Source organism: Punica granatum, chromosome 7, assembly GCF_007655135.1.
Source record: "Punica granatum isolate Tunisia-2019 chromosome 7, ASM765513v2, whole genome shotgun sequence".
Taxonomy (NCBI): domain Eukaryota; kingdom Viridiplantae; phylum Streptophyta; class Magnoliopsida; order Myrtales; family Lythraceae; genus Punica; species Punica granatum.
Window position 1 is genome coordinate 4,271,188 of NC_045133.1, and position 20,240 is coordinate 4,291,427.

Consider the following 20,240-nt stretch of genomic DNA (forward strand, 5'->3'; position numbering starts at 1 on the left):
AATTTTAGGCCTGACAATGTAGTGATCATAGGCATCTGAAACAAGGTGTGCGGTTACTCGTAATGTTTGGACGTTGCTCGACTCTGTATCCATATGGGTGACTGGATTCGGAGATTTCTTATTAGGCATCAGAATTTCTGCACATTGGAGAAGAAGAAGAAGAAGAATTGTAGTGATGACATGGTCCGAAAAACAAATTGCAATATGGGCCTAGGCCCATCTGACAAGCCCAGACCACTTCAACCGGAAGCCCATCACCGTTCTTCCTCATTCCCACGTTCTTCGTCTTCCGTTCTCAGGGGGAAAAGGTCTCCACTTTCAACGAGAGAGGGAGACAGAAGAAGGAGCGAGCAGACAGATTGAAGAAGCGAATGGCTCGACAAGCCGCAGCGAAGCTGATCGGCTCGATCGCATCCGAGAAGCCGTCCTCTCTTTTTGGATTGGCCTCTCAGGCGCGCAAGTACGCCGCCGCCGTCGCTCCGCCTCCGCCGGCGGTGTTCGTCGACAAGAACACTCGGGTGATATGTCAGGGCATCACCGGGAAGAACGGCACCTTCCATACCGAGCAGGCCATCGAGTATGGCACCAAAATGGTATCTCTCTCTCTCAAACTCTCCCTCCTTCAAAGATCTGTTCAGTGTCTGTGTCACTAATTTACAGCATTGATCTAAGCTCCGTTTCTGCGGCATTCTCCGGATTCAAGCATAGCAGATCTGCTTCCGTCTGATCGTGTTTTAACTATGAAAAATTTCAGCTTTGATATGTTTTGAGCTGACTATTGTTCTCCATGAGCTTGTCGTCTATTTCATCCGAGCACGTCCTGCTCTTTGTTAAGAGTTACTGGGGATTGCTGCTGTTTTTCTCAGCATTCTGTTGTTTACAATGTTTTGAGCAGGTAGGAGGTGTGACACCAAAGAAGGGCGGAACCGAGCATTTGGGGCTTCCTGTTTTCAACTCGGTTGCCGAGGCGAAGGCCGAGACTAAGGCCAATGCTTCCGTCGTTTATGTTCCTCCGCCTTTTGCTGCTGCTGCTATCATGGAAGCTATGGAAGCTGAGTTGGACCTCGTCGTGTGCATAACGGAGGGGATTCCTCAACATGACATGGTATTCTTCTTGAAGCTCATTTCTTGCTTCTTTTCTGTCAGGTGGTAGTGCATGATAATAACTTGATGGCTCTATTGTCAACTGCAGGTGAAGGTCAAGGCAGCGCTGAACAGGCAGTCCAAGACTCGATTAATTGGCCCAAACTGCCCTGGTATAATCAAGCCTGGGGAATGTAAAATTGGCATCATGCCAGGTTACATCCACAAGCCCGGGCGTGTGGGAATCGTTTCTCGTTCTGGTACCTTGACATATGAGGCAGTAAGTCCTAAATCTTTATATAACTGTCAATATTTGTGATGTGGATGTTGAATCTTTCAAGGTTAAACTTAACTTTGCACTAAGAATTTTCCCGCTTTTGAAAGATTGAATTTGACAAAGAAATCTGCTTGTAGCAGCCTAACCAAGTACTGTTTCTTGTGGGTCACAGCTAGTAACTTTCAGTAAGTGCAATCATTTCAGGTTTTCCAAACAACTGCAGTTGGTCTTGGACAATCCACATGTGTAGGCATCGGAGGGGACCCTTTCAATGGTACAAACTTTGTTGATTGCATCGAGAGGTTCCTTGTGGATCCCCAGACAGAAGGTATCTTGCTTTTCTTTGTGCTTGTCTGCTGGAGGCTGCTTGCTTAAGGATCATGTTTTCAACACTCTGTGCTTGTATAATTCAAACAGTCATTCGAGAAGAGTATGCAAGATGCTTCTGTTTTCCTCACTTGATTTACATGTAAAAAATTTTCATTTAGTTTTGTTGGCAATATACTGAAGATGAGTGACCTACTCATGATTTACTACTACATGACTTCAATGCTTCGCAGGCTGTTACAGTTTGCTTTCCCAACATCTTCTAAAAATGGCTTAGAATTTAGACTTACTCCTCTGATATACTCATCTTCAAGTCTGATCGCTACAGACTTGATGTCAAATGGGGCATATTCTGTGGCACCTTATTCAGTGCAAGTATTGTATTGGATACTGGGTTTTCCATCTGGTCCTCTGCCGTCTACAATTTCTTATATTAATAAATGATTGTTCTGTTATAGTTTTCTAACAAATTGTTGTGCTATATGTACCTCAGGGATAGTTCTAATTGGTGAAATCGGAGGGACAGCAGAAGAGGATGCTGCTGCATTAATTAAGGTAATTACATCTCTTTCCAAGTAATCTGGATAGCCTGCTTAATTATTCTGTGTCAATCATTCAATCACTACTGCTATCTGATTATTCCTTTTTTAACCATCAATTTTTGCTTTATTTTGAGATTTTTTTTGAGATTTTTGTTTTTTTCCTGAAATCCATTAAACATTAATTGCTAATGAGAAAGAGCAGAGCATGCACTGTTTGAGGGCAATCAATTGGTCTCACAACAATGGTGTATGATTTGTCTCTATTCATGGTCACATTAACTTCTCTTGATCAACCAAACAGGAAAGCAAGACCGAAAAGCCTGTTGTTGCATTTATCGCTGGACTGACCGCTCCTCCTGGTCGTCGTATGGGACATGCTGGAGGTACTCCCTTTTAATCTCTCTCCAATATTCAGTCCTTACATGAAGAGAGAAGCTAAAAGACATCCTCATTGCTAAGTAAGATGGAAAAGATTTGTACTGGAAAATGCTGTAACTTGAGGATGCTATTAGCTGAAAACGAGGTATCTGAATTAGGATCCAAGGGAGCACCTGAGGATCTTTCAGTGTTGACAATTTTAATATAATGGAAAATGACTTTACTAATTGAACTAAAGCAATCTTCTAAGGGTGGCATTTCAGCATTCCTCTCGCATATTCATGAAATTTTGAGAACAAGATAAAAGGATTTTACTATTGAAGTTGTCTCTCCACTCATCAATTTGAGCATGTCATTGACAATCATAGAGAATCTTTTTTTCTTTTCTTTGGCCACCATAGATAATTTTATTCTGAATGGTAAAAATTAGAAGCCTTCAGTTATTACCATGTCTGGGAATTAGAGGAATGGACAGTAGGCTAAAGGCTAGAGCATCGTCTTTCACGAGTTCCATTTTCTTCTTTTAAGAGTTAGAACTCAGTTTGGAGGGATATGATAAGAGCACTGTTATGATGTGGAGAAGTTCAGTTGACTGAGTGATTTTGAAGATTATGTTGATCCTCCCTATTGCAAGGAGTGAAATTACAAGAGTTATTTGCTGTTCTGCAGCTATCGTGTCGGGAGGGAAAGGCACAGCTCAGGACAAAATCAAGACCCTCAGAGAAGCCGGGGTTACCGTGGTAGAATCACCTGCCAAAATTGGTGCTGCAATGTTCGACGTTTTCAAGCAGAGAGGCCTTGTTTAGTTAGTGCAAGAGACTCTTCCGGCGATCCTCTCTGGTCTTTTCTTTCTTGCATGATTTTTTGGAGCATCGCTCAATGCGATTGACATCAAGGCTTGCGGTAGGGTTGGTTCATGAAAGCTCGTCGAATTTATTTACTTGGGATGGTTTGCTCATTGTAATAAACTTGAGCACAACAATTTCGTCAAAAACCATGCAACCGGAATCTTCAGTAGAGGGATTACCGTCTCTGAAGTTTTGAGTCTTCATGGGAAATGTACGGATAATAACTCTTACGTGACACGGCTATTCGAGAATATCATAGAACCCTACTTTAGCCGACATTGAACCGTTTTCAAAACTCGAAAAAACCGTGCATGTGTGGTCACCGGTGTCATGCATTATATCATGATACGGAGCAATAGCTTTCTCTCGATCTATTTGAAGTCCATACGAGTAATGGTGATCCGCATAAAATTACGGTGCCTTTCTAGCTGAAATTTTAACTCAAATCTGTTTCAGTGGAAAAGCAAACGATTGCATTTACCATAACATCCTCGGGACTTTATAGTCGCAGTCTTCTCGTAACAGACTCGGTGTCAAGCCTAACGGTATCGAGTTGACACGACCAAGTGCATATACGAGCCTATGGTGTTGGTTGAGCAGAGTCTCATCAGTTTAGCATGCATATTCCCTTTGACATTGCAATCCGTGTTTATAATAGCCGACGAGAGCACAAAACATATGATCGAATCGGCAAATTTGGTCTCATCACCCTGACTCAAATCGAAATATATGAACCGTCTCATGTTACTTAAACAGGAATACAAGAGGTGATAACATATTCTAGGAGAGCCGAGCCTGGAACCATGGAAAAATAATGCTTCCGACTCGAACTAAAATTGAGTCTAGCAATCCATACCAGATCTGATCGCTAAAGCTCCTAATTCATAAAATATAAATCTCAATGTAAATACAATTGCCAGAAGAAATGGAACAATAGAATATGCGTCCCCTTGAATCTTAACAAACTAAGAAGATAATTAACACAAATTTCCCTTTCGCTTCACAAGTGTATATAGGCAGACAAGAATGTTCTTCTTAAGGGCATAACCGATACAATTGCATACCTTCTCGATTTATTTCTTTCTCCTACCTTTTCTCATGGAACCTTCCTCCAACACGACTGATCAGAGCCAGTATATGGAGTATATACAAAACTTCAGTATCTTCTGCCAATTCAAGGTCATCCCCAACTGGACCACCAATATACTTCGTTCCCAGAGCGAGAGACCTTGCCATATCTTCAGCACGGAAGTGCAAATCATTGAATAGAATTGAAACTGAGAAAGGATGAATGGTGTTCTACATATATGTGCAAGCCACGCAGAATTTAGTCGAGAGCGGCTTTGTTCTTGCGGCCAGAAATTGGGATCGGAATGCCATCAAAGATTGGCTTTGCAATGGATGCAGCTGACATCACTGGAAAGTCGTGTTTCAGAGTCCACTTGATCGGCCGTGTATTGGATGAGGAGGTATTGCCCTCTTGGTCTTGTAAGCTTGACGAACTAGACGATTTGCGCACCAGAACAAATTCATCATGGTTAGAAGAGTCTCCAAAACCATTTGGAATTGAACTCGACCAACTCGACTCTGCATCAGCAACTAGTGTTGTCCTGCTAGCTGATTTGCGTCTCAAATCCAAGTTCTTCCCAGTAATTGTTGAGAAACTGGTGCTTCCACCACTGTTTTCTTCCTTCAGTAACTTCTCTGGCGTCCCAAGACCAAAATCAGCTTCAAGTTTTTGATGCCTCCAGACAGAATTCTCGCTGGAGCCTTCATCCTCGAAATTTATCAGAGGCCCATACTCTGCCACACCACTATCCTCAGGCACAAACCCATTCCTCAAGCTTTCAGATTTTGGAGTCAAATCACGAATTGTTGACGGTTTAGGTGGCGATGTATCCTCATAAACATGAGAATTCCCGGTTCGGTAAACAGCCATTTCCATTCCTTCCGATGCACTCTTTGGAATTGGCGATTTGAGACCATAGTATTTCTGTAGAGTGTTCATGGCAGGAGAGACCTTCTTGGGTGGTTTCAGCATCAAAGATTCAAAAGACTCCAACATATGGAAGCTGCCATTGAGTGGAGGTGATTTCTCAGGACTGTTTTTCCTACAAAACATGAAATCCTATTAGCCATTTATACGCGGTAAGCTCGTATATTCTTTAGGAGCTTGAATGCAAAGCCAGATCTAGGAATCACAGAGAGATCCTAAAAGTGTGTACTAAAATAATTGGTATTTTCCAAAAATTATGCTCGACAGTTTACATTCTTGTACTATACAACTAGCCAAACTACGGAACACCTCCGATTTAGTAAAAGAGAATCGAAGAAGGGCTTCAGCAGAAACACAAAGATAAAAAGAGAGGAGAGGACCACCTGAGGTCAGATACATATTGTTTCATGGAGGTTCAACATCTATTTATGACATAAATACTCTTTCCAGTTTTCTAAATTCTAGTCTATGACATGACAGCAACACTTAACCGACAGGTGATGCTGATTGAGTATGTCCACAGCAGCGGTGATGCATCGAAAAGTATTTTCGCATCTAAGGAAAATGTGCAAACAGAAGTTTATGCATGCCCCACTAATTAGATAAAAGAGCCAAATTTGGAAATCAAATGAAAAGATTTATAAAAATAGAGGAAAAATATCAGCAGATAGAAACCTTGGATAAGTGGAACCATTAGAAGTAACGGGAGAAGGTGGGTGCCTCCCCGGTAATGGTATCCGCAATGTCTTCAGGGCAAACATTTGAAGATCTGTCGCCAAGCCGTTCATCCTTTTTATGTCCGTCACCTAATGCATCACCACCATCAACATCAGGAGTATGCAAAGATCCATGTGGAAATCAACAATGCATAGAATCCCACATCTCCCTATCGTAGATATGAAACATAAAGGCACCGATGGAAACGGTATACACATAAGCCGAACGAGACTCGTATTTTCCCTGCTTTGAGAGAATGTACGTAATTTCTGCGCCCCGACAGTGGAGCACCCAAATAAAGTCTTCATTCGAATCATCGAAATCAGTACATTTATCATATCCATAATTTCGAGCTGCATCACTTCACATAGGCAGCGATGCAGAGTTCCCCACAAAAATCACGCCTTTCGTAATCAGTAATCATGAAGTATATTCGTTGAGCATCTATCGGCAAAATCGAAGAGTTGGTGCATAATCAAGCTCTGTCAGTGCTAGCGTTGAGTTCATTCACTAGAGTCCGAAACATCACCATTTCGATCTACCAACCAAATTTCCGAAAGACTAACCACACGTACACGCACGCGCGCACACACTCAACGGAGAAGAACTGTAACAACCATTCCAAGATCCAACGGAATAACTAAATCTCAAACACCGTACCTCGACACCGTACTTGATTGCGATTCCCGCGAGAGTATCCATCTTCGTCACCTGGTGCTCGATGTAATTGCAGCCGCTAGCCTCTCCCGACCCGCCACCGTTACTGATCGAAGGCGCCATTGCCGAGCGAGCTGCCTTCCGCCCTCTTCCTCCAGATCAACGGTCCTCGAGGAGGACGGCGCTATCTCATCACCGGACGCGACACTTCGGGGCTCGATTCCGGCAGATCAGAGCTCAAGCAAAAAGGAGAGGACACCGCTGAAAGCGAGAAAATAAATCCGGGGAAGAGTGTGGATGGATGCGGATAATCAGACGACAGGGCTCGCCGGAATCGGAGTTCGGAGGCCTCCGTTAATGGCGTCCGACGGAATCTGGGGCAGATTCTCCGGGGGGTATTCCTTCCACCGTCAGAGAGAAGACGGAAAGTGTCTGCGCGGAGGAGAAGGCTCTCTTTTACTTAAGCTCTTTGCTTTGCTCTGCAGTTGTCACGTGGAGTTATTATTAGCTGAGACGCGTCCTAGAGGGCAAACGTGTTCCGTTCGCCCGGCGCAGTGATCCCGAAGCCGACAGATCTGGGTCCCACATGAGAAGTGCTATCACGAAGATCACTGCGCCGGGGTTACGGAAAAGGCTGCTGATCTTTTCTGTCTTTTGACTGTAATAATATATAAATAAAGTTAGTTACTTAAACGACAAATTGCGCCAAATAACACATGATTTATGCGTTTAATCTGTCATATACTTTTTTTTTTTTGTCAGACATATCTCATAATTTACATTTTGCTCGAAATCTATCCCGGCGTTATCTTGTCCGTTAATAAAATGTTAGTAGGCTCCGAATCTATCCCATTATTTTATTTTTTTCGCAAATCTATGATATAATTTTAATTATTTCTTCAAAACTATCTCATTGTTTTAATTTTTTTTCAAATCTATTTCGAATAAAAGGCATCACAATGGCAAAATCGTTAAACGTTGACGGAGATATAACGACGTAATAGATTTGATGCAAAAAATAAACCATGGGATATATCTGATAAAAAAATATAGAATAGATTTGACAAAATAATTAAATCATGAGTCATTTTGGATAAAAACCCCTTACTTAAAAATGTACAAACTTTTCACCTTTGTTATCAATTGTAACATGAACATTTTTTATCTAAAAATATACAAGCTATCAATTTGATATTAATTTTAGCAAGACGTCAATTTTTTTACCAATGGGGCCTCAACGGCGACCACTGCCCCCCAACTGAGGTCCGTGTGACAACAGAGGTCACCGACGATTCCGATCGAAGGAGTGGTGGCCGCAGTTGGTGTTCCCACCGCTGAATTCCCTCGTTCTTTCTTTCTCAAATTTACTGTATTTTTTCAAGTTTGAGCGTTGAGAGCCTCATCGAAGGTAACCGCTGCCCTTGTAGTGTCATCGACTATCCCAGTCGGGTGTCGTGGCTGGCAATTCCAAGTTTTAATTAATGAAAAAAATTAACGTGTATCAAAATTGATATCAAATTAATAATTTACGTATTTTTAGGTCAAGAAAAAAAGTTCGTGTTAAAATCAATAAAACGTGGAAAGTTTATGTATTTTTAAGTAATAATCCAAATAAATAAAATAAAATATCGTTTTCTTGAAAAAGGAAAAAAATCTTTGAAATTCATATGTCTGCTGTACCTCGGAAAAATGTGGCCGACAATTCCTCAAAGCAATTTGGGCCCCGAATTTTCCTTAAGACAATAATAATAATAATAATAATAATAATAATAATATCATCAAATCTCTTGCTGTCATGCTGGAGGATGCTTCATATTAGATCACATATTTCAAGCCGTCTGTCGAGACCTACTTTGTAATGTGATATGAATTTGAAGGTTATTCACATGGATCGTGAAGGATTAATTTAATAAAGTACGGATGGCCCTTATTAAAAAATTACAATACTAGTAATAAATGGGATAGGGTTAGGTTTTAACTGTTGCACATAAGATCCTATACTATAAGCTATTGTGTTATTTAATTGACGGAACGAGTCTTCGTTTGTTTGGTTCAAAACCACACGTGGCACGAAAATGACCCATTCCACTTGGAGATGCTTCACGTCTAAAAAGTAAATAAAGTACAAAATCCTATATCGATGAATTCCTTAGACCGTAATACTCAAAAAGTCATTGAAACTCTTGGTATCACGTTAAGCGTAGCAATGGAAACGATCGTACGTCCACGATATAAATCCTCAAGGTCGTGCACTGAAATTCGTATCAACACGTCTAGGCTATTCGAGATGCTACCAAAGTATCATATGCGCGTCGCGACTTACCTAGAGTCACTAATCGATATCTTACCTCTATTATCTGTTAAATAGCATAACATCAGATTAACAGTTTGAACAAATTCGATTTTCGGACGGACTAAATTAGTTTGGAATCCTTTGAGATCTCGAGGACGTCAGTCTATCGACATCCGAGCAGATAGATGAGATGAGCTCGGCTTTAATCTGCAACGCGAACCGGCCTTTTAAATACACGCACATGGCTCGTAATGTAGTTAATGACCATAAAGCCGAAAAGGAACGTGTTCCTTTCTCGACCCTCGGCATCTTTAACATAAAAATGTCCTTTTCAGAATTTTTTACTAATATAGATAATTATTTTCCTTCAATTGGAAAATACTCGAAATTAAATTATTTATATAAATATGATTTGACGCGGGAGGACTAACGAGAATACTCACCGACAGGCCAATCAGCCGTTGCTGATCTCAGCTGCGCAATCCGCGGCTGCCGTTTTGGCTTTAAATATCCACAGAAATGACGCCCATTTTGTGGAACTAACCCAGTATACACCTACCGCCAGAGTCGCTGAATGGCGGATGGGCAGCTCATGGAGACCGATGATGTCCAACCCATTCGATCGGAAGTTCCATCGTTCCAAAGGCCATCCGGTTTCCGGGATGATAGAAGAAACATATTAGAGGAAGAATGACTCTCGACGGCCCTTGCAGAGGGTGATTCACATTAAACAAGAATACGGGTTGGATACTCTTTGAAGCACGAGTCCTTCCGAGAGTTGCTCGGCTATGCAAACAGATGGTTGAGCATTCGTTGTACATATGATGGAACCAAGGAAAAATCAGGAGAGAAAATAATAAAAAGAATTCACAGTGGCTATGATGACAAATGGTCATTTACCTATGATGATTATTGGTACAGAACATTAAACTACAAATCGTCTGTTTGGTGATTCTCTTTGTGAAGTGTTCGGCGTGGGCTGTAGCTTCACAAGACACACTCCCCACTTCACTTCCCTGCCAAAAACAGAGACGTTCATATGGTAAGTTACGATTTACAATTGACTATGATTTCCATTTTCATTTCTGCGGAAACAGAACGAAGAACATAAACACAGTTGCCAAATCTCTGTCCTAGCAACATGGTGGCTCATAATACTAATAGCTAGAGCTATGCTAACATTGGGTCTTTTATCATAAACCATATCACTCAAGAGTGCATGTCTATGATACATGAATATCCGCAAGACATAGACAAAGATGCAAAAACTTCAGGGAATAAATCCGAAACAAAGATGTTTCCCAGGATGAGGGATAAGAATTTCATGTGAGAGGCTGTTCATTAACCAGTCCAAACAACAATATTATATCCAGCAGAAAAACGAGAGCATCCGTGTACATCCAACCAGATTCCTTCTATGTATTTCCAATAATATCCCGCCGCAATACAAAGTGCCCTAAGTGATCCAACCACTCCAGGGGCAACAAAAACAAAACTAGCAAGTTTATCATAAAACAACCTAATTTATTAGTTCTCCCAGTGAATGCACAATGAATTGGATATTTAGGGGGACCGAGACACATGGAGGGGAAGCATCTAAATCTTTGTAATGCCCCAAATCAGTTCACTAGCAAGACAGATGGAGACAATAAAAACTTCATATACCTTCTCATTATTAAATTTTTATTCTCTATCTGGTATACCACTGAAACAATGGGAGAAACACAGTAGTAACTCAAAGCATGTACATTTCATCACCCCAGAATACCATGGCTCAAATGCATATTACTTAACTATCTGGCAACTCAAAACCCCAAGATTCATCCTTCTCCGAGAACCAAATGATGGATGAAGGAATCTCATTCAGCAAAAAGTATAATACGAAAAGTTCCACAAGTAAAGCGACCTAGGTTCCAAACTTGTGTCTTGCAGATGAAGAACATGCTAAAAACAACATATGAAAACGGAAAGACATCAAAAAGGACCATGACCAACAGACTCTATGAAGATAGCTTAAAATAGATTCTACCAAACAGTTCATTTCTGCATTTTGTTCCATACAATGCAACCGGCACAAAGACACCCATGTGCATAAAACCAGACGAGTGCATGATGATCAACTGATGGCTTGTGCAGTTGTTGTAATATAACAAAAACAATCCCAAAAGCTACAGACCACTCATAAGATGATTTCCCTACTTGCAGCAACCATGTCCTCAACATCAGTTCATTAAGCTGACAATATTTATGTCTTCTTTTTGATGTCTCCCTTTTTTCTTAATGGAGCAGATGAGGTCTAATTATAAAATGAACATAACAAGTTACCACGAAATTGCACTGAAACTCTGAGGCAAAATATTTCAATTCGCTCATTAAGCAACAAAATGGTTACAAATCACTGATGTTTGAACACCCAAAATTATAGACATTGATGAAAAATCAGCATGCACAAGCAGAAAGCAGGACATCGAGAACAAGACCCTACTTTGAACCCAACAACTAACAGCCTAAAACAAGAAAATGGGGAAACAACATGAAATGAAACCAAGCGAAGTTCTAGCATTTACAAGCTGCAGTACCAATGTGGCAGTTCTTCAGTCAAGATCCTCCTGCCTCGTCTCGGGTGCAGAGTCCCTGTGACCTTCCCTGTTACCAGAATTTGAATTCCCACCATCATTGTCATTGTTGATATTCCCACTCCCACTATTACTCGTCTCTGCGGGCGAGCCAAAAGCCCTGAAAGGCCAGGGGAACGGCAAAGAAATCCTAAACCGCCTCTCCGCAGCTTGGGAATTCTGCGAGCCCAACTCATTTGTGGCTTCAGGCTGCCCCTGATCGGGTGGAGCATGGGGGGCCGCTCCGCCATGGGCCCGTTGCTCGTAATCAGGGTCGTTGGTGGGCAGCTCGTAACGACAAACTGGGCAGGAGTTGTGGAGCTCGAGCCACGGCAAAATGCAGTCGTTGTGGTAGATGTGCTTGCAGGGCATTTCTTTGGCTTCTTCTCCGATCTCGAAGGCATCCTTACAAACCGCACATTGCGAGGAGTCTGAAGAGAGGAGCTCTTCAGAAATTTTGACCACAGGGAGGGCTGCCACAGCAGATTTCGAAGCTGGGGGCGTCCCATAGCGATTCGGATCATTCTCCGCGAGCTGCTGGATCAGTTGCTCGAGGCCAGGGCCGATGAAGTAGTCACCGAGGTTGATGTTCGCCGGAATTCGGAATGCCGCATCGCCGCCTGCCCCGGGGCTATTCTCGATCACGAACTGGATATTGGCCCCGCCCGACCTAAGGGTTTGGAAGTAGTTCTGGAGGAAGAGGAGGGGGTTGAAGACGTCGGGATTGCCGCCAGGGTTGAAGACGTCGGGATTGCCGCCAGGGTTGAAGGCCGCGCTGCCGCCACCTGCTAAGAGGGCCGCTAGATCGTCAAATCCTCCGGTTCCAGCGGCGCCGCCCCCAGAGGTGCTAAACATGAAGGGGAATCCGGTGCTGGAGCTGAAGCTGACGCCGGAGCCACCGCCCGCTGGGGAGACGAAGGGGTCGAAGGAGAAGATGGGATTGGGGCTAGGGTTAGGGGTTTCGTATTCCTCCAGGAAGCCGGAGTTGCAATCGGGGCAGAGGAGATCGGAGGACGGGGATGGCGTTATCGAGACGGTGCGATTGCACTGGTAACAGAAATAGAGCTGAGGACTGGCGCCGCCACCGCCGGGGCCGGCGCTGCCGCCCGAGGATGCCATGGGAGTGGACGCGAGGAGAGAGAAGATGCTAGAAAGAGGACCAACAGAAATGGGAGAGAGAAGGACTTTATAGTATCGGCAAAAAAAAAATTGACAAATAAATAAATAAATACTCTGGTCGATAGGTACGAAGAAGAGTCGAAACAAAACTCGCCAAATTTATCTCCGTTTACGTATCCAAAATCTAATAATAATAATAATAATAATAATAATAAGGGTAAAATACGCTCGACTAGATTTTATCATTTGTGCGATGACATTTTACCCAATTTTTCATTAAAGTAGAAATTTTATTTCATTGATCTTGTTGACTTAATAAATTAATTTTCTTTTTACCATGAACCTTTATTTTTATTTTAATTTCATCCTAATTCTTTATTTTTTTTGAATTATTCTCACCTTTAACATTACACAGTTTATTTACTTTAATTTTACTGTTTGAATTTTTGATAGATTTATTAATATGCAATATTTTAAAAATAAAAATATTTTGAAATAGAAAAGAGAACAGAACAATTTGTCAATAACCATTGAAGCTCACAGTGGTCTAAAACAATTGTGTCTGTAGGCCAAATATCCATTCCTCGAGATTGATATTCAGAACCGCTACATTTGACATTGAAAAATCATGCTCATATCGAATACTTGTGTTTCACAATAACTGCCACTAATACACCCACGATGTTATGGACGATTATTTTCATAGTTTATAACCTCGGATCCAAAACTGAGATTTTAGATGTCCTAATTTAAGATATCAATGTTACAAATATAGCCTCGCTAATGGCAAATACTCTACCATAAGTAACCAAATACCTTCATAATCACTGATGATCTCGAACAGAGGAGTTACGAACATTATTTTGCTTTTTCTTTTTTTTTTAATGCATTTTCCCATTTTTAAACGTAGACTAACTGTGTCACTTTAAAATAATATTGAAAAGAAATATATGAATCAGGATAATATTTAAAAATAAGTTAAAGATTAAGAACTAGAAGATTTTTTTCAATTAGGTCGATATGGACAATGAGGTGAAATATCAATTTTACTATTAAGAATGAATGTGGAGTGTCTATTTTAATCAAGATTGGGTTAGAGTGTCATTATGCAAAATGTCAAGGGAGGGGAGCGTATTTTACCATAATAATAATAATAATAATAATAACAATGTATCTAAAAAGATAATAATAAATGAATAATATTCTATCTATATATATGTAGTTGTATCTCCATAATAAATAAGGTTAGAAAATATATATTTTTAGTATAAGGTCATAAAGGTAAATGTATAAATAAACAATTAATAAATGTATCTACAAATAGGACTAAATTAGCAAATGCATGAAAATCATTAAATACTTAATAATTTTAGTATACAAGCACATTCTTGATTTAAAATATATAATCTAAAAAATTATTTATAAAAATACAACTTCTTAAAATAAATATCTATAAAAAAATTTCGACATAATTAGTTATTAAAAGAAAAATCTACTATATACAATAAGTTTGTTTAAATATTGAACATTTTTGAAATAGTAATAGATAAATCTATTGAAAAATTATTAAAAATATATGATTTGTACTTCTTCTTTTTACAAAATACACGGAGGTCATCTGTTATAATTTTTGAATTTGATATTTAGGAAAATGTAATATCATTTCTAAGTAATATCATTTTTTCATCCATATTTGGTATTATAATTCATTTTAAATTATTTTGAATTTGTTATTATATGCACGTACATTAAATAGTGGTGTAATTGTAAATATATAACATTTATTCACATTAACAAAAGATTTATCAAACAAATGAATAAATAAATAATAAAATAAATATATATGTTCTCAAAATATATATACATATACATCTATGTGAATATATATTTTGGTAATTGTTTTACATAATTATCGGTGGACAAGTGATTGTATATTTGTTTAGATATATAAAAATTCTAAGTTGTTAGTTTATGTGAATTCATTATATTACTGAAATATAATGTAATTTTTCACTCTATGTAATTTTATACATTTACTGCAATTATAATTAATAAATAGATCTGAAATTTTTTTCACTTTTTTAGAGTTACTATTTTTTTTATATAATTGATGTAATCATCATAGGATTTTAAAAAATCCATATGGTAAATATTTAAGAACATAAATATCCTCACATACGTACAAAGTAAATATAATTTATTAATACTACGTAAATGTGAAAATAGTGAAGAATCTTAAATAAATTAAGTGTTTTCATATTATATTAAAATTTATATAGCACAAAACAAATTTCGTATGTTATATACATTTGTAGCTATAAAATCCACATTAACAAATATTATTAAATTCAATTTCTTATATTATATATAAATGGAACTTTTTATAAGCAAATTTTTGTTTATAGAGACCGTGCAACGAACAGGTCTAAAAGCTTAGTCTGTCTGTCTATCTATCTATATATATATAAAGTTGTATCCCTAATAAATTGGGTTGAAAAAGTAATTATATATAGTATAAGCTCATAAATGTAAATGTCTAAATAAACAATTATAAATGTATATACAATTAGGACTAAATTGATAAATTTATTATACAGCACATTCTTAATTTAAAATAAAAAAATTTCAAAATTTATTTATGAAAATACAATTTCTTAAAATAAATCTTTATAATAAATTGGGTTAAAAATTAATTACTTAAGTAAAAACTCATAAAGGTAAATGTCTAAATAAGTAATTATAAATGCATATACAATTAGGACAAAATTAGTAAATGCATATAAGTCATTAAATACTTAATAATTTTATTATAGAAGCACATTCTTGATTTAAAATATAAAATCTCAAAATTACTTATGAAAAATACAATCTATTAAAATAAATATCTATAAAAAACATTTCGACATAATTAGTAACTAAAAAATTCTACTATATGCAATAAGTATGTTTAAATATTGATACTTTTGAAATAGTAAAAGATAAATCTATTTAAAATTATTAAAAATATATTAATTGCACTTCTTTTTTTACAAAAATACATGGAGGTCATCTATTACAATTATTTAGAATTTGATATTAAGAATATGTAATATGTTTTCTATTAACATAACTTTCTTGATATATATTTGGTATTATAATACATTTCCAACTATTCGAAATTTGATATTGTATGCACTTATATATGAATTTTTTCAATTTAAAAATATATATAGCTTAAAAAGAATTTCAATTGTGATATAATTTTTTTTTAAGTCCATTTAAAAGTATTATAAACAATAATCCATGCATCGAATGGGCAAAAAAGCTAGTATAAATATAAAGTTGTATCCCATATAATAAATATGGTTAGCAATGTAAATATATATTGATAAATGGCTAGAGAGGTCAATATTAATGCAATAAATAGGGTTAAAAAGGTAAATATTTAATGATATAGAGCTAGAAAGGTAAATATCTACATAATATTTATTTCTATATCTAATTTAGATTAAGCTTAATTTAGAAATAACAAAATTAGAAAAAACTTTACTTGAATTAATTTATCTAAGTATTTTTGCCCTCAATCTAGAAATTTTTTATTTAGAAATAAAAAATAGAAAAGAAACTTTACTTAAACTAATTTATGTAGGTACTTTTACCCTCAATCTGGAAAAATTCATTTGTAAAAAAAATAATTTTCACTAATTTATGTAGACTATTGCTATACAAATCTCCTAAGATTTTAAATTTATATTGAGAAACTTATTATAGCACATACAATTTATATTATATATAAAAAAATTAATGTACATAAAATGACAACATAATTATCTGGATCCATCATAGTTTACGGAAACTACTTTATTTAAAATGAGACTATAATTAATTTTGAAAAACAAAAAAAAAGTCTCTACTAGGAAAAAAGAAAGAATTATAATCTTATATCTAAAGGTAAAAAGTCTAACAGATCTCCAAAGAAAAATTATTTATACAATGCACGAGTAAGAAAAGACTAGTATTTAATATATTGATAAAACTTTAAGTGTTACCGGAATTTTATCAAAAGAGTTACCTCAACCCTCTATTTAGATTAAGAGAATCAAGAGAAACAGAGGGAAAAGGAGAAGAGATCAGTGAATGGCGGTTCAAACATTTTATGCGGAATTAGAGCTTGTCTTCATGAGTCCGTGCATAGTAGCCCTCATGATAGCTGGGCATAGGATCGAGAGTTGCTAATTGCACCTCACATTAGCCGTTACCTGAATGTGAAAATTTGATATCTCTCGTGATATTGTTAATTATTAACTTTATTATTATTGGTAGATTACCCAATATACTTTGTAGGAAAAATGAGTTTGTGACGGTCGACCTCTTCATACACGTCTTTTTTTTGCTGAGTATGGAATAACAATTGTCATTGATGGCCTAATTGAGTACAGAGGATATACAAATTTGCATATATAGTTATCAGGTGACTGAAGAACTACTACCGTATTTGTTGACAATATTGAGGCATCTTTGTGTTCTTTTTAAAATTTTAATTTTAATTTTAACTCTACTCACTACACAATAAAAAGTCAACAATATAATTATTATTTTTTTCTTCAATTTTTTTAACCATTCAATTCAATTTTTAATACTAAATTCTCTCAATTATTCATTACTTTTTCACACTTTTTTTAATAATTCAACAACACAATCATTACAACTCAATCAAAATCAAAACTCAACTCTACTTAACTCTAAAACCAAACACATATTATATATTTCGTTATATCTAATGATATTTTCTTACGTGGTAGACTTATGATATATATATATATGTGTGTGTGTGTAATTTAATGTACTTAAAATAGATTATAACATTTCCAATAATAATTATCATATCCCCCTGCGACATTTGGCGGGTGTGCTCGCTAGCATGTATATATATACTAGGCTCAAGTTTTGCACCGTATTGCAGGGCGAAACGGCTCATCCGATCAATAATTAGATGAAAATATTTTAGTAATATTTGGTCTAATTCAAGAATATTAATTGTTTGCAAATTTTACGTAATTGTTGAAGGAATAGATTATCTTCTAAAGCATGATCGATCTCGCAATATATAAATAATTTATAACTAAAATTTTGGTATTTAATAAAATATGTGCACAATAAATTGCAATTAAGAGTAAATATGTAAGCAAAGAGAGAACATTTAATTAAATCAAATTAAATTTATGACCTAATTGATATCATCAAAAATTTCATGTGCCTTTGTATTTGAAAAATTGAGGATAGTTTCATCATATTTGTAAATTATAATCCTTTGTATATATTATAAATTTTTACTAATTTTATGATTAGCTAACTTACCATTTGTTTTATTTATCTCATGTCATTCTTTATATGATAGTTCCGTCGTATTATTTAAAGTTCAGTCAGTAGATAATTCAATATATAAATATAAAATAACCATAAAAATATATATTTTAATATAGGTGATGAATATAATAATATTTTTTTTGTCGGAAAGTGTATATTTTCCACCCAATATTAAATCCCGTACCTAATAGAGGCATGGTCATTAGTAATTATGGTTTTTCTTGAGAACGAGAAAAGAAATTGAAACTTAAAGGGGCTAATTTAAATAATTATTGATGATAAACGTATCATTTATAACATAAAAATGAAAAGAATATGGATAAGGAGGTAATTTATGCATTTCAATATTATGCAACTAATTTTATTTAGTCATTAAACAAAACTATAACAAATTTAGTGTATTACGCATTATATCATCGTTTATATTTGAGTTATGATTGTATTTATCTGAAGTTTAATCCATTTTAATTTTATATAAGTATGTGAAATGTCATGCATCAAGAAAATAAAAGAACAAAGTGATTAAATTAGTTTTCATCAAATTAAAAAAGATAAGAAAATTGGAAGTGACAGGTACAGGGGATAAATAATGGAGGCCTCAAGAATCGATGTCGGGCCTTGGCTAGAAAGGGAATGATTGTATCTCTTCCTATGTTGTTTTAAACGTTTGACCTCAAAAACAATAAAGAAAAAGAAAGAAAATGGATGACGTGACACGTGGATATGTATGCAACAGTTTTAGTTTATTAAGATAGAGAGAGAACAAGATGCTAAGGGCCTGTTTGGTTTCAAGATGGTATTTTAGAATCACAATTCTAACTTTAACTCTACCCACTACAAAACAAAATAACTCATACAAAGTCAAAGAGTGAGCCCCATTTATATCACTTTTTTTCCACAACAAAACAACATAACACATACAAAGTCAAAGGTGGGCCCATTTATACCACTCAAAATCAAAATCAAAATCTGATTTTAAAATCCTATTATGAAACCAAACGCAACCTAAGTCATAAAAGGCTTGTTTGATTTCAAAAGTAAAATTTTAAAATTCTATTTTAATTTAATTTTATAAATAATAAAATAAAATAATTTATATAAAGTCAAATGGTGAGTCCCATTGATACCACTCTTTTTTCATAACAAAATAAAATAATTCATACAAAGTCAAATGGTGAACTCTATTTATAGCACTCTTTTTCAAAATTAAAATTTAATTTTAAAATTATATTTTGAAACCAAACGTAATAAAAATCATTGTATGCATTGAGATGTAGATTTTTTGTTTTTTTTGTTTTTTTCTAATCTATGCTAGAATAAAAATATGCATTGGCCGGTGTTCCATGCATATGTATTAGAGATAAAAAAAAAACGTGAAACATCAGAGACCCAAGGCCTAGCTATAACCGAAATTTGAGAGGTAGTCCGTGCCAATATGCGCTATCGAATATTTGCATGTACTAATAATCATGAAATCGAATTTTTATAGACACTAACTCTTTTTTGAATATTTGAATTTTTATTAAGTACAATTAGCAGGTAGTGAATGGTGCTAACGATGTCAAGATAGTAAATTGCAATTGTATCCGTTCTTCTATGATGTTTTTCTGTTACTATCCTTCATATAAATTGTTTATTTCCACTTTTGTAATTTTTGATCAGACGTTTTCTTATTGTATCCATTTTTTTTTTATGTTGATTAATAAATGGTCCACTTTTGTGCTTGCTAAAAAAAAGAAAAGAAAAGAAAAGGAAAGAACTCTTTTACTGACTCGAAGTCGGCCTGTTCTGATTACTGAGTTTACCTCTTTTTTTAATCCAGCAAAAAAGAAGAGTTCTCGTCTTTTGAATAAGAGAAAAAAACTGTCAGAAAACGAATATTTAAGATTACCCTAGTTAGCCAACAAGCCAGCGGGGATAGCTCAGTTGGGAGAGCGTCAGACTGAAGATCTGAAGGTCGCGTGTTCGATCCACGCTCACCGCATTTTTTCTCCTTTTCCCTTTTTCTATATTTTTATTTATTTATTTTTCGGGTAATTTCC

At 36.1% G+C, this 20,240-nt stretch overlaps 3 protein-coding genes and 1 non-coding gene across 4 annotated transcripts; 2 read left to right on the forward strand and 2 right to left on the reverse strand.

The window, feature by feature from the left end:
• Positions 1–289: 289 nt before the first annotated feature.
• Positions 290–3,731, forward strand: LOC116215320 (succinate--CoA ligase [ADP-forming] subunit alpha, mitochondrial). The gene is made up of 7 exons (XM_031550978.1): positions 290–593; positions 896–1,105; positions 1,193–1,363; positions 1,565–1,688; positions 2,181–2,242; positions 2,531–2,612; positions 3,277–3,731. The coding sequence occupies exons 1-7, from the start codon at positions 372–374 to the stop codon at positions 3,411–3,413; spliced, it is 1,008 nt and encodes a 335-aa protein (XP_031406838.1). The 5' UTR covers positions 290–371; the 3' UTR covers positions 3,414–3,731.
• A 450-nt stretch (positions 3,732–4,181) lies between these two features.
• On the reverse strand, positions 4,182–7,295 carry LOC116214836. Its single transcript, XM_031550315.1, has 3 exons — positions 6,829–7,295; positions 6,127–6,257; positions 4,182–5,566 (listed from the first exon to the last, which is right to left on the reverse strand). Exons 1-3 carry the CDS (start codon positions 6,946–6,948, stop codon positions 4,783–4,785), a joined length of 1,035 nt encoding a protein of 344 aa, XP_031406175.1. The 5' UTR covers positions 6,949–7,295; the 3' UTR covers positions 4,182–4,782.
• A 2,540-nt stretch (positions 7,296–9,835) lies between these two features.
• On the reverse strand, positions 9,836–12,910 carry LOC116214061 (E3 ubiquitin-protein ligase RING1-like). Its single transcript, XM_031549304.1, has 2 exons — positions 11,698–12,910; positions 9,836–10,134 (listed from the first exon to the last, which is right to left on the reverse strand). Exon 1 carries the CDS (start codon positions 12,850–12,852, stop codon positions 11,713–11,715), a length of 1,140 nt encoding a protein of 379 aa, XP_031405164.1. The 5' UTR covers positions 12,853–12,910; the 3' UTR covers positions 9,836–10,134; positions 11,698–11,712.
• A 7,199-nt stretch (positions 12,911–20,109) lies between these two features.
• On the forward strand, positions 20,110–20,182 carry TRNAF-GAA. The gene has a single exon. It is a non-coding gene; the product is annotated as a tRNA-Phe (tRNA).
• Positions 20,183–20,240: the final 58 nt, after the last annotated feature.